The sequence below is a fragment of the Limulus polyphemus genome, unplaced genomic scaffold, assembly GCF_000517525.1.
Source record: "Limulus polyphemus unplaced genomic scaffold, Limulus_polyphemus-2.1.2 Scaffold2087, whole genome shotgun sequence".
Classification (NCBI taxonomy): Eukaryota; Metazoa; Arthropoda; class Merostomata; order Xiphosura; family Limulidae; genus Limulus; species Limulus polyphemus.
In genome coordinates, this window is record NW_013667697.1 from 93,937 (window position 1) to 109,422 (window position 15,486).

Consider the following 15,486-nt stretch of genomic DNA (forward strand, 5'->3'; position numbering starts at 1 on the left):
ATGTTGTAGCACAAGATAATTAGTGTGCGGACCATTTTCATGTATATAGTGCTCTGTGAAATTAGTTAGCAAAAATCAGTTAAATGACGAAAAATTAGGTGTCTATTTACTTGTGACCACTCAGTGTATATTTCTCATTTATAAACTCTTTAAATTATTCTAAGTTCTGATTTGGAACATTTTAAATCCGACTGAGGTCGTGTTAAATTCAGTCTGAGGTGTTCCTTTTTTGTAGCTTGACCAGTCAAGAAATGTTTCTACAATTCCACTGGATATTTGCATTGTGTCATAATCTTGTGTATGGAGGATACCTTGAGACTTTTACTTAAAGCGGGAATTTTTCCACAATGCGATGCTATTTTTCTGATTGGTCAGCTACAAAGAACGTGTAATGTTAATGGAATTTTAATGCTTTAACTTGAGATTTGCTACAAGTTCCAAGAAATAGAGCCCACTTTTCTGAAACAAAGTTAGTTGTGGAAGTTTCTTCGTTGTTTCACTAATCGTATGTGTTGCACTGTAACTCTTCAGATTCATTTACATTAACCTTGTTTTACAATAGTCATTCTTTTTCGAAAATCACTTGCACTTTTTTTCTCTTTTGTAACAAATTGTTTTGTTGTTTTTTTCTATTCTGCTGCATGCTTTGTTGTTGTTGTTGTTGCAGAGATCGAGTGACTGCGGGGTGCGTTTTTCATGAATTACCACACCCCAAACCGCAGCAGCTAAGCGACACTTACATACCGTTTCTGAGCCTTAACATCAAGAACGATATGATCGTGTTATACGTTGTAAAAAGAGAATAAAGAACGGACATAATAACGTCTCGTTGTATTAATTTATAAGTTTATCTCATTTACTAAGTTTATACATACTCTTTTAGCTATTTGTTGCTATTTATTCCTATTTATCAATTGAGTTTTTCTAAATTTTTAACGTTCCTCTATTAATAAGTAAAGCTGATTAAATATTTTATTTAAAAGTTATTGGTAATGATTCTAACTTAAAACTATGAATACAATTTTTTCTTTCATTTGAACGAGATTGTATACCGTTCTCTCCTACGTTCCTTTAAAAACAAGCAAATGTATCTAAAATGTGATAGAAGAACAGTTACTGAATACACAGCACTTGTCGTGTGTACTATATTCCCCATCGTATTATACGACAGAACTTAAATGTTACTTCACATTACACCTGCCTCCCACAGGCACAGCGGTATGTCTGCGGAAATTAAAACGCTAGAATCCGGGTTTCGACACTCGTGGTGGGCAGAGCACAGATAGCCCACTGAATAAATAGAGTTGTTTAAACATTTGTTTAACAACAAGTGAAAGCTTGGAATGGTATATTCTTTCATTGGGGTGTGTGTCTGAGATAGCCCATTGTGTTGCTTTGTACTTAACTTATAAATAAGCAAACACACATCACATCAAAGTGATATCTAATGAACACTTTGATAAAATTCCATGCACTAGTCTGAAAACTCCATCGTTAGCCTGACAGTGGAAAAAGAGAACACTCATTGAAAATATGAATCAATATAATAGGTTTGTATCTTTAACAAATGACATAGTATTAGATAACTTACCAGCCCGGAACAGTCTCGGCCAGTTTGCAACTGAGAAAGTCGGGATCGAAAGCGAGACCGGCTGCACATCGTTGCATGTAGGGGTAACCTCCACTGCACAAGATGTATCTGGAACAGCTCTTTTCAATAGCGATTGGCCCGTTGGGAATTTTTTTACAGGTGGCTACATAGAAATATATAAAACATTGCTTTTCATTTAATTTAAACTTTTAAACCATTATTGCTGTCAGGTAATACCAAAAAACTAAAGTTGCTGAGATTATTGTTATATAAAAAAAAGTTTTAAGATTAATATATATATATATATTATTAAATAGTCAACATAAATTGTAAATGTATCTTTTTTTTAATAGTACCGAAATGTGGTTAGTATAAGATTCTAATTAAACGACGTAAAAGTTTCAACGTATGACATTATAATTTTATATTAATCAGCTTATGATTAGGAGGGAGGTATGCAATGACTCAGCTATTAAATAATTTCGTTGCCTAATAATTCCAAAACTATTGTACAAAATTTGTAAGGATACCCATTTCTCGCATACAAGGACGTTTAATTCTCTAATCAACACAATAAGTTCGAATAAACTAAAACGTCTGACCAATCTTTTGTCGATTTTCATTGTATTGAGTAACAATATATTTAAATTCCATGACGACTCCAGGTAGAAGCAATCAATGTTGTTACAATATTTGAAGTGCAACCTTTATGATATAACTTTGAAATACTTCAAATAGAAATGAATTTATTTCTTAATTTTTTTTTCTAATCTTATATTTATAACAAGAACTTGAAGACATTTTTAAGGCCTTGTAGAATTAAGTTATATGACAGAAGAATTACTTCATTCAGTATATATTATAAAAAAAATTATTTAACCAGCTATATAACCACTTAAAGGTTTTTTTCAGCACATCTTCTACAACATTTTAAGACGGTAACTTACTTGAAAAATAATTATTGAAAGCAATTATAAACATAATGTTCGTGAAACCAAAAATACACAAAATGTGTAAACTCGAAACGACCCTAGCGTTGTCTAGAAAGACGTATTTTAAGGACTTTATATTCGGATTTCGGAGTTGTTTTCGAATATTAACTCTAACGTATTCAGAAAATTCAATGCTTAATCAACTTTTTTCCACCGGTGGGACAGGAAAAATTCGGGGTTCAATTCCCTGCTGTGGAAACAGTAAATACCCCAAATTGGCTTTGCTCTAAAACAAACAAACGAATAAAGTTTTTTTTTTTTTTGTAAAGAAGTTTCATAAGTATTCAGGGTGTTCCCTAGTGAGCCAGTCGTAAGTTTACGGACTTCCAATGATTTGAGCAGTACGTAGATAGTCTATTGTGTAGCTTTGCGCTAAAACAAGTATATACATATTCTTAAACAAGCGATTCGCTTTTGCTTTTCTTTAATGCTTGTTTGTTGTCTTACTAACTCTGCTTTTCCATATATGTTTACTCCCTGCTAGCTTAGAATTTAAGGGAAAATGACCCAAAAATTAATTTTCAAATGGAAATCAAAATATTCTTCCTAGTGAAATAATATTACCAATTTTAAAGAAATGTTACTAATTTTTGAATAAATAAACAATACTTAACTGCGTTATTAATCTAAATGATCTTTCACTGACTCGGCAATATGCATCAGGGCTTATAACAGTGAATTTCAAAGTTTAATCCCTGTGTTGGGTACAGAGTAGATAGCCCATTATGCAGTTTTCCGTGCAAACATAAGCAAGTAATCTAAATGTGCCTAGGCAAGGTTTTGATTTTCTTTAATATTCTTTTGTTGTTTTAGTAACTATGATTTTTCATGTTTGTTTGTCCCCCGCTAGCAGCTTATTTTCAAAAAAACAGATATTAGATCAAACATAGCAGCACCAAATATACATTATTGAATCTTGTTTAAATTTTACTTACGGTGTTGCTGACAGCCTTGAACGTTTTCAGGCCAATCACAGGATTCGCTCTTTGTGTTGTAAAGAAGTGAGTATCCACACTTGTGGTTGGTAGACGTTCCGTTCCAACACTCCAAGTAACTTGTACAGCTAGTTTTGTGAGGGAATCGTCCCCATAACCAATCACAATTCTCCGTCTGGATAGGTGATTCTGTAAGTAATATAATAAGAATTATAGTTAAGGCTAAAACAGTTTTATACAGTTATATTTGAAAACACGAGATTCCATAAGAAAAAAAAGTAGACGGTGTACGAAAAAGAAATTTATCTTTCTGGTGGAAAACGTATGCCTTTTTTACAGTCAGGATTTCCCCCAATCCCATGGGGACCGATGTTTTACACTATTTTTGCTTTATAACTCAGTCAAAAATGATTGGATTTTCATGAAACTTGGTGGCCATACGTAGAATATTATTCCCCATTGCCCTGCTAAAAATGGTTAGTGTTTGTTGATAACGACGGACATTGGACACATTTTCTTATTTTTTGAGAGCCTAATATGATTAATGTTGCGGTGGCGGAGGTATGCACTCTACTGAGTAATTCACTAGTTTCCGACACAAAAAAGAAACAAAAGCTTTGTTTTTCTAAATTTAACTATAAGTAAAGTGTAAATTCCTGTTTATTTCTGGTTTTATAAGATTATTGGCCAATTTAGATAGTGCTAATTATTCTGAATACTCTTTGAATTATTGAGACATTCTAAGAAAAGTTGCGTGGGTTAATTACCTACGCCACCGAAGTGGATGGAGGTTATGTTTTCGCCCCTGTGTGTGTGTGTGTGTTTGTCAGCAAGATTTCTCGAAAATGGCTAAATGGATTTGGACAAAAGTTGGTATACATTTGAACTAAAACCCAATTTAGAAGTGACTAGTTTTTGGAGGGTAAAGGTCACGAAAAAAAAAAATTTCGCGCAAAGCTACACGAGGGCTAACTGCATTAGCCATCCCTAATTTAGTAGTGTAAGACTAGAGGGAAGGCAACTAGCCATCACCACACACCGCCAACTCAAGAGCCATAAGTCTTGATTAAAAGAGACGAAACACAATATCAACTCATGAGAAGCTTGTCAATTTTTTCTAAGTATTTTTACAAAATAATAACAAAAATTATTGGATTTTCTTTCTTTATTTGTTTGATTTCGTACAAAGCTACTAGAGAGCTATCTGCATTATCCATCCCTAATTTTGAAGTGATAGACTAAAAGAAAGGAAGCTAATCAACATCACCCACCGCCAACTCGTTAGCTACTCTTAATTGAATAGTGGCATTTGATCGTTATTATCATAATGCATGTACAGCTCGAAAGTGTGAAGCGCAGTGTTATTTGGCAGACTGTAGATGTGTGGTTCCCACCCCGTTACTCTCGAAAAAATCGATCTCTAACTTTGGGAAGGTGCGTTATAAGAGTGATGGTCAAATTCCAATATTTGATTAGTATAACTCACAAGTTGGGTGTTAGGCGGTGAGGACTAGCTACCTTCCCTCTATTCTACCACTTCAAAATTAAGAGTGTCTAACGCAGATAACCCTCGAGTAGCTTTTCACGAAACAGTAACCATAAGAATAAATGATCGTTTTTTATTTAATCACTTCGTTCTAATGTGTAAATTTATTACTGTTATTTATGTTACAGATAAAATGTTCGTATTGGTGTTTTGATTTTTTAGGTTATCACTGAAAGGGCATTGATATAATTCACACAGTTGGCTGCTTATTTCACAGAAAGGGGGCTGCCTGGAGGCGTTACCTGTTTTAACCACTCGCTTCACTATACAGTAGAATGTTGACTGTCAGTAGACAGAAAAATGACGTCATATAAGGGACATTTAACGTTGCAGTTTGTATTGTCGTGACGGCAGTAAAACGTGTGCATGCACGAGAAGAATTGTGCACTCTGTAGGTTACAACACAGCATAACATATAAACTTCAAAAGCAAGGTATTAAAATATTTGTTTATTTTGATTCTATTTACTCTCGAAACAGAACACTTTCGGAAACCCTGAGCAAGTACATCTAGTTTTTGTATGACATTTACTCTGTCTTGTAACCTTTATCGGTGTTTGAATGTGCTTTACTGCAAATACGTGATCGCGTATAAGTAAGTACATTTAAAGTTTGTTTGTTTGTTTTTTTTTGCATTTCGCGCAAAGCTACACGAGGGCTATCTGCGCTAGCCGTCACTAATTTAGCAGTGTAAGACTAGAGGGAAGGCAGCTAGTCATCACCACCCAACGCCAACTCTTGGCTTACTTTTTTTTACCAACGAATAGTGGGATTGACCGTCACATTATAACGCCCCCACGGCTGAAAGGGCGAGCATGTTTGGTGTCATGGGGATTCGAACCCGCGACCCTCAGATTGTGAGTCGAGCACCCTAACCACCTGGCCATGCCGGGCCTACATTTAAAGTATTGGTGGATCTTAGGAGCAAATAACTGGTGTTTTTGTGGGTTTTATAAATAATGACCTACTTCAATTACTGTATAGTTAGTTTCATTAAATCCTATTGGTGATAATATGTTGTACTAGTTTTCAATTACTGTTTGATTTTTTTAAATATATATATATATTCTAAGTTTATTTTGAATTATTAGCTTAGTATATGGATATTAAGCTGGCGGAATCTCGTGTGACAGCGTTTCCCAAGGTGTAGGGTACGCCTCAAGGGGGGCGAAAATGATCTCTTGTGGAAGGAGGGGGAGCTATCAGGGCATATTCAACACAGCATATTCAATAATACAAAATTGTTTCAGTAAGTTTTTCATCAATAAAATAAAAGTAATTACTACAACACATATAGTATTTTAATGTGTATTAAAAGGGGTCGCGCAAGAAATCACAGTTATTGAAAGGGGTACGAATGACAAAAGTTTGGCAAACGCTGTCATATGATGTTGTTGGGATTACGTCCGAAAATATTGTTAACAGCGAGAATACCATACTAAAGATTATATGTATTCTAATCAATGTAGCTTTCTCCTGTATTGATATATGAGCATAATAGAGCGTTGATTAGTTTGTTATAAACAATTGAAGTCATTAGATTATGACTTAAGTTATGGTTATAATCAACGTAGTTTACTGATTTTTTAAGGTAAAATATCTTATTAATTGTACTCGTAGGCGTTTGTATATTTCTACGTTATTTATGCTTTTGTTATTAGTATTTCTAATATTTTTTAGAGAAACCAACTTTACTTACGTCCCATTACTCGCACTCCGTCGGGACAACCACCACGTTTTTGGTAATCACAACTTTGAAGTAAACCACGACCTTTTCCAACAAATACAAGACCATTTGGACAAAGTTGTAAGGTAGCAACGCCATTTATACATTCGTAATAATAATCGCAATAATCATCGTGTTGAAAATATCCGTTGTCATGGCGACAAACAGCATCCTTACTACTTCCTTGCTCCACACCTATAAAGATAAAGATTATTAGGATCTAATGTCAGCCATTTTAACACAACCGTATTTTAATGAAGTTTTCCATTGTAACTGGTTTTCTCATTCTCTAAACCCGTAACATACAGTAAATGAAAATATGGAGAAAAAAATTAGGAAAAACATTTTTTTAACCTCGTAATTATTGTCTAGATCCTATAGAACAGCCATCTACCTGGCTATATTATTCATTCTATTATCTCATCTTCTAAATTTCCATAGTTATATAACCAGGACCGTCGAGAAGCTTTCATGGGTCGCATTGTTATGTCGGCCCCTTTTCCTAATTAATTTCTCCTCTGCCTGCTCTAGGGTCCCATGGAAACCTTCCCAGCCTCTCCGCTCTCTCGGTGGTCCTGTCTATAACCAGAAGAAAACTCTAGACCCAACAACACAGACCTAAAAAAAACTTCTTTTTCCCCCCATAGGAAACCAGCGGGGTACAAATAATCCCCCCCCCCCCAGTGGCAAAGCGGTATGTCTGCGGACTTACAATCCGGGTTTCGATACCCGTGGTGGGCAGAGCACGGATAGCCCATTGTGTAGCTTTGTGCTTAATTACAAACAAATAATTTCATTTATACTACACAAAAATTATAATAGTAGTTTCAGTCTCTCTCTCTCTCCAAAATACATTATCTTTTTTTTCTTTTATATTTAGAAAGTGTATCTCAGTTCTTTAACCAAAGTTTAATTTAGATTAAAGAGATTAACAGACACATCACTTAATGCTGAGCGTCATATCTAATATTCCGCCGACTAGGACCGAGAACAAATTAAATTAACTAGATAAATCAGTCATCTCAGACATATTAGTCTAATTTTTATTCCAGCCATTAGTCATAATTTTGAATGCTTTCTTGAGTACTTTATACATATTTTTATTCTTTAGAAATTACTAAAAAGTTAACAAACTTTTTAATACACTTTCTGGCTTAATTTCAATGCAAGCTTAATTTTCCGGTTGTAAAATTTTAAAAAATGGGCACAGCTATGTACACACCTAAATTTTATTATTTTCCACACTTTATAAATCCTTCACATTTTCAGATAATTTTATTTTATTCAACCACATCGCCTGATGTAAGTGAGACAACTATTTAATAACCCAAGGTTATGCCAAATTGTTTAAGTTACGCAGTAGGAGAACAGAGGGCGCTAGCTATTCCCGCTATGCGACATCCCTTGATAGTTATCTTGAAAAGTAGGTTGTCTACGAAGGCCTAACTTCTATATTTTTTAATAAACTAGAGTACGACTCGTTACACATAAACCTGGACGTCCTTGGATCAGAAATGTTGAAAAATAAGTATATTTTTTTCATAGGGGGAAACAAGCATAGATTGGTATAAATGTGTTTAGCAGAAATTCAACTAGTTGTTAATCGTTTTCTACAGAGGTTCGCCAAAACTACACCACGAATTTAAAAGAATAAAAAAGTACAATGTCCAACTTCTGAGCAGAAATTTGAAGAAAACTATACCTTTATACATCGACAAGCCTCCCCCCCCCCAAAAAAAAGCAACAGAGAGAAAAAAACGGATTGAGAAGTAGTAAATAAAAAATGGATAGGGAAAAGATATCAAGACTAGATATGAAAAGAATGAATGAAACAGAAGCAGAATTGAAAAGAGAAAGATAGATTACACTTGGATGGACAGTTAAACTTGATGGGTGAGTTAACTGAGATAGGCATAAATGGATATGTGGATAGAGTAGAGCTTATCTATTGTTTTTCCTTTTTTTATTATCCGTTTTAGTTTATCAGGCAAAGTTCGTAAATACTCCTATATTGTATTCGCCCAATGAACTTAAAAAACACACCAAAAACAGACAGTAACTAAGTTAAAAAGGTCAGAAAAAAATCGTCATCTATGTATATGTGCCTAATTGAGCTTTACCTAACAAACTTTTTAATAAAAAAGGGAGAACATAATTTAGAATAATTTGAAGGTTCAAATGAATTTAACTTTTGAGTAATAAGTTCATTAAAGCTTGTCAGAAGTAATTTAATTTAAATGTTAATATCTGAAGCTCTTGGTCTCGCTAGCAGTTCATCTTTGTCTTAACAAGAACCTTCCAACATCAGACTGATACTTCAGAAATATGAGATATCTCCTTCTTGAGTACATTGAAAGGAATACGAAAAATACTTTTTATCAATCCTTACACAAACAAAAGTTTACACTTCTTTCCACTGCAATAAAACACAACCTAAGCTTAGTTCTGTCTTCCTTTGATAAAGTCACCCGGTAGTACAGCGGTAAGTTTACAGAATTACAGCATAAAAATCCAGGGTTTGATTCATCGAGTTGAATACAACAGTTAGCTCAATGTGGCTTTACTCTAAAACATGGAAACAATCTTTATATAAAAGATCGTTTGCCTAACAAGAACACCTTGTGGGACTTTTTAAAAAAGCCTATCAACGGATTACTCTCAGAATTGTTTTCAGAAGTCCCTTTTATTAATTTGTCATATTTTTGTCTTATAAAGCTAAACTTTTCAAATTAATAAAGTTACCAATTGTTTACAAATACCCGCGTTCTTTGTGCTCAAAAAGCTACAAGTTCTTCTACCAGATATTTACGTCAAAGAATAGATAAACATGCGCCATTTTCTCTGTATAGCAACTCGCGAGTCTTAGCACACATGAAAAATAAGGGTGATATTCCCATTAAAAAAGAACATTCTTTTATCAGCTTCCAATGAAAAAGCGTAAGAATCAAAGAATATATTGCCATCAAAACAATAAATATACCCAACTTTTAATGAACAAATGGTTTTCAGTTAATCAGTACTAATTTAAATAACGTGAAATAACAAAAGAATGAAAATTAATGCTTTTTTTTGTACTTAAATGAGCCGTTTGTTTTACAGGTTTTAAAATCAATAAGCAATTAGCCGACCCTTGGTTTTGTAATCAAAATAAAGTCTTATTACCATTTAAAATGAAATAATTATACGAAATTGCAAGTAAAACGTCAAATTGATCCTTCGACATCTTAATAATATTGCACTATGTTAGAAATACCGTTGTGCATAGGCTTAAATCATTTCCTGTTTCTATTGGATAACAAGGTATTTAAAAAAAAAAGAAATTTTTAAACAAGAATTTTGTATTTCCTGTTACTAATAAACATGTTCGTGTGCCAGTTCACCATTCTTCTTAGCTAACGGCCATGACAGCTTATATAAAAAGAACTGTTAAGTTTGTTTGCACCTAAAACCACATTATTTTACTGTAGTGGAACTTGTTGTGAGCAGTACAACGACCCACCCGTATAAAGTACGTAACTGGCCAACATTCGGCATACTTTTAATGTAAGTGACTGGCAAGAATCAGGTTTAAGATACGATACACGTGAACACAGATAACAGAATTTCAAAACACCTGAATATCTTTATATAATATCTTGTATTCTGTAAAACAAATGAGGTTTATTTATACTTCTGTTTCACTCCTCATTTTTATGCCCCACCCCTTCTTTTAGTAAGCCCGCTAGGAGATTAACTGTCTTTAAAATTACCCTATGTAGGACGAATCGAAGTCACTAACCACCAAACTGTAGGGGACAATTAGGTTCATTGATCCTATAGTGCCGGTCGGTTACCTCTAGTGGACAAATTTGTAACAACATGGCACATACGCAAATACGTTCGGAGCAAAGGGAGACTGATTTGTTTTGAAATCATGAAGATCACGTTTTGATAAACGCCCACATACTTCATGATTGTACTCAAGGGACTGAATATGTTAAACCAGTACAGTAGTGTAGTGCTTCGATTTAATGACAGGGAAAAGCTGATTTTTTGTGCTCTGTAATGCAAATCTAAACACGACGTTACAGGTCATTGTGTATATTATTTATAACGCCATTCTTTTCGTTGAGAGAAACAGGAAACCTAAACTTTAAATACTCACGAATCAAACATCACGAGGACTGTAAAGTATCGTGAGGTTTATGGGTATTAAACATAAATTTAGTTAACCAACATTTACTAGGAATACTTAAAGTTTTTAACAGTAAAGCAGTATCAGGATGCCATAAAATATTGTTATGTTTCTACAACACTTGAATCCGTCATTCTCACAAAAGAAACAAATTTGTCCAGGTCAACGTAATTTTTGTTTGTAATCTCAAAATTATTATAGCATAGGAAAGGGAAGACAACCCTAAAAAGTGTTACAAAAACGTAACTGAGGAAATTGCTTTCAACAAATTTAAAATAGTATTCAGTACATCTCAAATACGTTATAATTCCATTCAATACAAAGGAGATGCTTCTGGTTATTATGTGCAAAATATAATACAATTCTGTTATTTTATCGGGCCCGGCATGGCCAGGTGGTTAAGGCGCTCGACTCCCAATCCCACCGAACATGCTCACCCTTTCAGCCGTGGGGGTGTTATAATGTGTCGGTCAATCCCACTATTCGTTGGTAAAAGAGTAGCCCAAGAGTTGGCGGGTGGTGATGACTAGCTGTCTTCCCTCTTGTCTTACACTGCTAAATTAGGGACGGCTAGCGGAGATAGCCCTCGTGTAGCTTTGCGCGAAATTCATAACAAACCAAACTGTTATTTTATCACCATTATAAGGGAAAGCAAAATCGGAATCATTTTTTTTTCTCTCAATCTCCTTATAATTTGTGTCTCCATCTGTTGACAATATTAAAAGGTTTTATGAGTGGTACGTTCAAAATATCGGTGTAATAACTAGTCTTCGAGTTATTTTAAATAAAAATTGTTGTGAAGTTTTATTAGGATTGGTCTGTTGAATTATTATAATTATATATAAAAGTTGACAATATTACTCAGAAATAATTGCTTAATATCTTTCATATTTTTATGCATGAGAAAACTATTAAAATTTTAATGCCTAAAGTTTGTGAAGAAACTAATTTACATAATCTTCAAACTTGCAGAATTCGAAAAAGAACTCCACACTCCTGATCTCAGTCATATAAATAATTATAGTATAAGGTACCAAAATGAATTTGGACTGGTTATTTACTGTATCATTGGACAAAAAACAATAATAAAAAACATAAATGAATAACGTTTGAGTCTAAGAAGTCACAAGAAAACTAGGTGTACCAGTTATAACGAATATAATAAAAATTGTGACTTTGATTTCCGAAAGAAATTAGTTGAAAGAAGTGTTTTCTTTTCTTTGTAAAGATGAACCGCACCGGATCAAGAAATATATATATAAAACACCTGTATTTTCAAATAATTTTCTGGTTCTTTTTAACTCTTTTTGAAAATTAAAGATGGAACTTAAATCGTCTGCGAATAATTATGAAAATACGTCGGTAAAACGTTTTATTTGAATTTCTTACTTAAATAGGTCTATATTGTTTGTTTGTTATGAATTTCGCGCAAAGCTACACGAGTGCTATCTGCTCTAGCCGTCCCTAATTTAACAATGTAAGACTAGAGGGAAGACATCACCACCCCATCGCCAACTCTTGGGCTACTCTTTTACCAAGGAATAGTGGGATTGACCGTCACATTATAACGCCCCCACGGCGAGCATGTTTGGTGTGACGGGGATTCGAACCCTAACCACCTGGTCTATACTGAACAACAAAAAAAGGTTTTTGTGAAATATGTGTTGATAAGCTATAAGTTAGTAAGTTACCTAGAAGTAAAATTCTTCAATTGAGGAGCCAACAGAAATAACTTCATGGTTTACTTAGACTGTTGCCTGGAATTATGAGCATTCAAATTCAGAATTGTGTGTATTTAGCAACAAAGATAGGATTTGTTACTCGTACGTTACAATATGCAATATAGGGTTAACGTGGAGTTCATTCATACGGTAGTTTTTGATACAGTGTTATTTGTTACTTCTACATGTAATCCAAAAGAAAAGCTTAAATTTATTTTGGGCTATTTTAAACGATTCTATATTTAAATATATCAAAGACAAAAACTGTATGCATAGATTTTTATGACACATTTTAAAACTTCCTTTCGTCATTCTGGAAAATGCTTTCACTGCACAACAGATATTCCTAGGTATAAATGCTTTTTGTTTTGTTTTTTCAAATGACATAAATACAAATTTCTATGAATACGCTTCTATGCCTCTATTTTTTAATATTTATTTCAATGCTATGTCTGTTACTGAATTCACACAAAATAATACAACGCTAAAATATCACGTAACACCTCGGTATATAATGAAATTAACACCGTGCAATTATATGATTTTGTGTTCGTTTTTCTATTGTAAAACGCGAATTTACAAGACTCTAGAATAAGCTGTGTTTAAACCCACCTTGACCGACCAGTTTTTGAGTGACCCAGTGTGTTTATTGTGCGATGAGGCATGTCATTCTAAAGCTGTTCTTTTCGAACCAGTTTGAGTATTAAGTAGAACGCTCAAGTTAACAACACAGTATCTACTTTAGTGGAATAAAGGAATAAGACAAATACGCACTACAAATTCCTGTTTTGATATCGTTATGTTTTAAAACCAGTTTAGTTTAAATGTAATTAGCATGATATTTCATACTGTATAGCGTTACATAGACTTGAATTTTGGATTGAATTTGACTACACCTACCTGCCTTATTGAAGAACAGAAAAACATATTCATATTTATCTAAGGCTTCTTTCTTATATCTACCTCTCCATAATGAAACGTAATCTGTAGCTAATACAACATGAAAGTAGATAACAAATTAATTCAAAAGTTTTAAGTTTCGTCTACTAAAAGCAGGAAAAGTTTTAGTTTAATCAAACTTATGCTCCTAAAATCTGACCATTTTGCTAACAACTGCTAAAAAAGATTGTATTTTTTAAACCTCGCTACCAGTAATCCATATATATGATCAACAGAAACAAATAACAAGAACTTATGTTAGCAGAGTTAGACAGAGCGTTTTTATTACAGAAAATAAACTCACATGCACGTTTAGTATTTTTTTAATGAAAAATTTAACACGTCGAAGTTTCAACCACGTTTCTCTGAATTAACATCAGTTGTTGATTGATACAGGCATTTTTTACTTCAGTAATATAATGATTATTAGTAGTTCTAACTATGATAAAGTATAGATTTGACAATACGCATTACAACGTTTGTAAGTTATTATTTCACAATTATAATGAAATTATTCAATAATGAATTATAATACTGGGTTTATGAATGGCTGAATAAATTTTAGTTTTGACTAAAATGGTGGGTAAAAGTGATATATTGAAAATATAATTATTACATTTTGTATTTAAATTCAATGAAATGTCCAATCAGAGGAATGCTTCTTACCTCCGTTGATAATTTCAGTTATGATTCTGATAAATATGTATATATACAGCAGAAATTACGTCCTCCTTTTGTCCAGTTAGGAATACACCTATAGTTTGAAATACCTATTTAAAAATGAATCAGTGTTTTGTTGGCTTTTGAAACTGAGAAAATACCATCGTTTAATGCTCAAAATAACTAGTGATTTATTACCTCAAAAATTTGCTAAACAGCAGTGGGAACACATATTATTCCTAAGCCACAGGTTTAAGATTAGGTCTACTTGACGCTAGTGTAAAAATTTACAAATTTTATTCTTTCAGTGATCAAACACGTGAATTATAAAAATAACCCTTTTTCACCCATATCGATTTTTTTATATCCCAGATAGGGACTTATTTTAATAATTCTCTAAATTCTTCATTTGCTTTGTTCATTTACTAGGCAAACAATAATAACTCGACTCCCATCACCATCTGTTATGATCAAAAATAACTTAGATTGGATGTTGGCCATTGACCAAATTTTTCAAGTGAGCGAATTAAAACCGGTTAGATAAAACAAGAATTGTGTTAATTCGATATTCAGTAGCTGTCATATCAAAAGTAAACTTAAATGGTACTTCACAACTGAGCATTTACTGACAAAATCGTCCAGGATCTAGCAAGAACACAGGACTGTCAATTCAACCGGTTGTCAGAGCCTTGCTGAGACATGTTTCAGAAATAGTGGCCTTTTTTTTATCATGATCTTTCCTTATATCTCCGTCAGATGACTCTCTTTTCGATTTTTGCTATGTTTTTTTGGTATTGTTGTTGCTTTGTATTTCTTAGTAAATAGTAAATGCATTGCACAACACGAAGAATAAATTGTAATATAAACTAAAGTAAGACACTGTTATAAGGAGCAATGTGACAAAACGAAATAAAACAGTGCATTCCGGATTATTTCGTTGGTTACTGAATATAAAAGTCAATACTGAAATAGATTATGTTGCAAAAAACTAAACAGTTAAAAAATGTATCACAGGTTTTCCACCTAGGGGCTGAAAAGAGCTTCGAAAGAATTCATGAATGTTTTTGTCGGAACTATATTGTGTTAATTGCGTTTCACAGAGAGATTGCTACCCTAATCAAACATGTTTTGTTGTTCTTGCTGCTGTTATTTATGAAAACTGAAAATTACCAAAGTATTTAAAAACGTTGCAAAACCCATTTT

At 33.3% G+C, this 15,486-nt stretch overlaps 1 protein-coding gene across 1 annotated transcript in view; it reads right to left on the minus strand.

Moving 5' to 3' along the window:
- The window catches only part of LOC106465892 (protein obstructor-E-like), a 19,901-nt gene that overhangs the window by 1,566 nt on the left and 2,849 nt on the right, over positions 1 to 15,486 (minus strand). Inside the window, exons 2-4 of the mRNA XM_013926131.2 lie at positions 6,763 to 6,984; positions 3,519 to 3,707; positions 1,592 to 1,754 (exon numbers count right to left, since the gene is read on the minus strand). Coding sequence (XP_013781585.1) covers positions 1,592 to 1,754; positions 3,519 to 3,707; positions 6,763 to 6,984 — 574 coding nt within the window. The remainder of the gene's footprint in view (positions 1 to 1,591; positions 1,755 to 3,518; positions 3,708 to 6,762; positions 6,985 to 15,486) is intronic.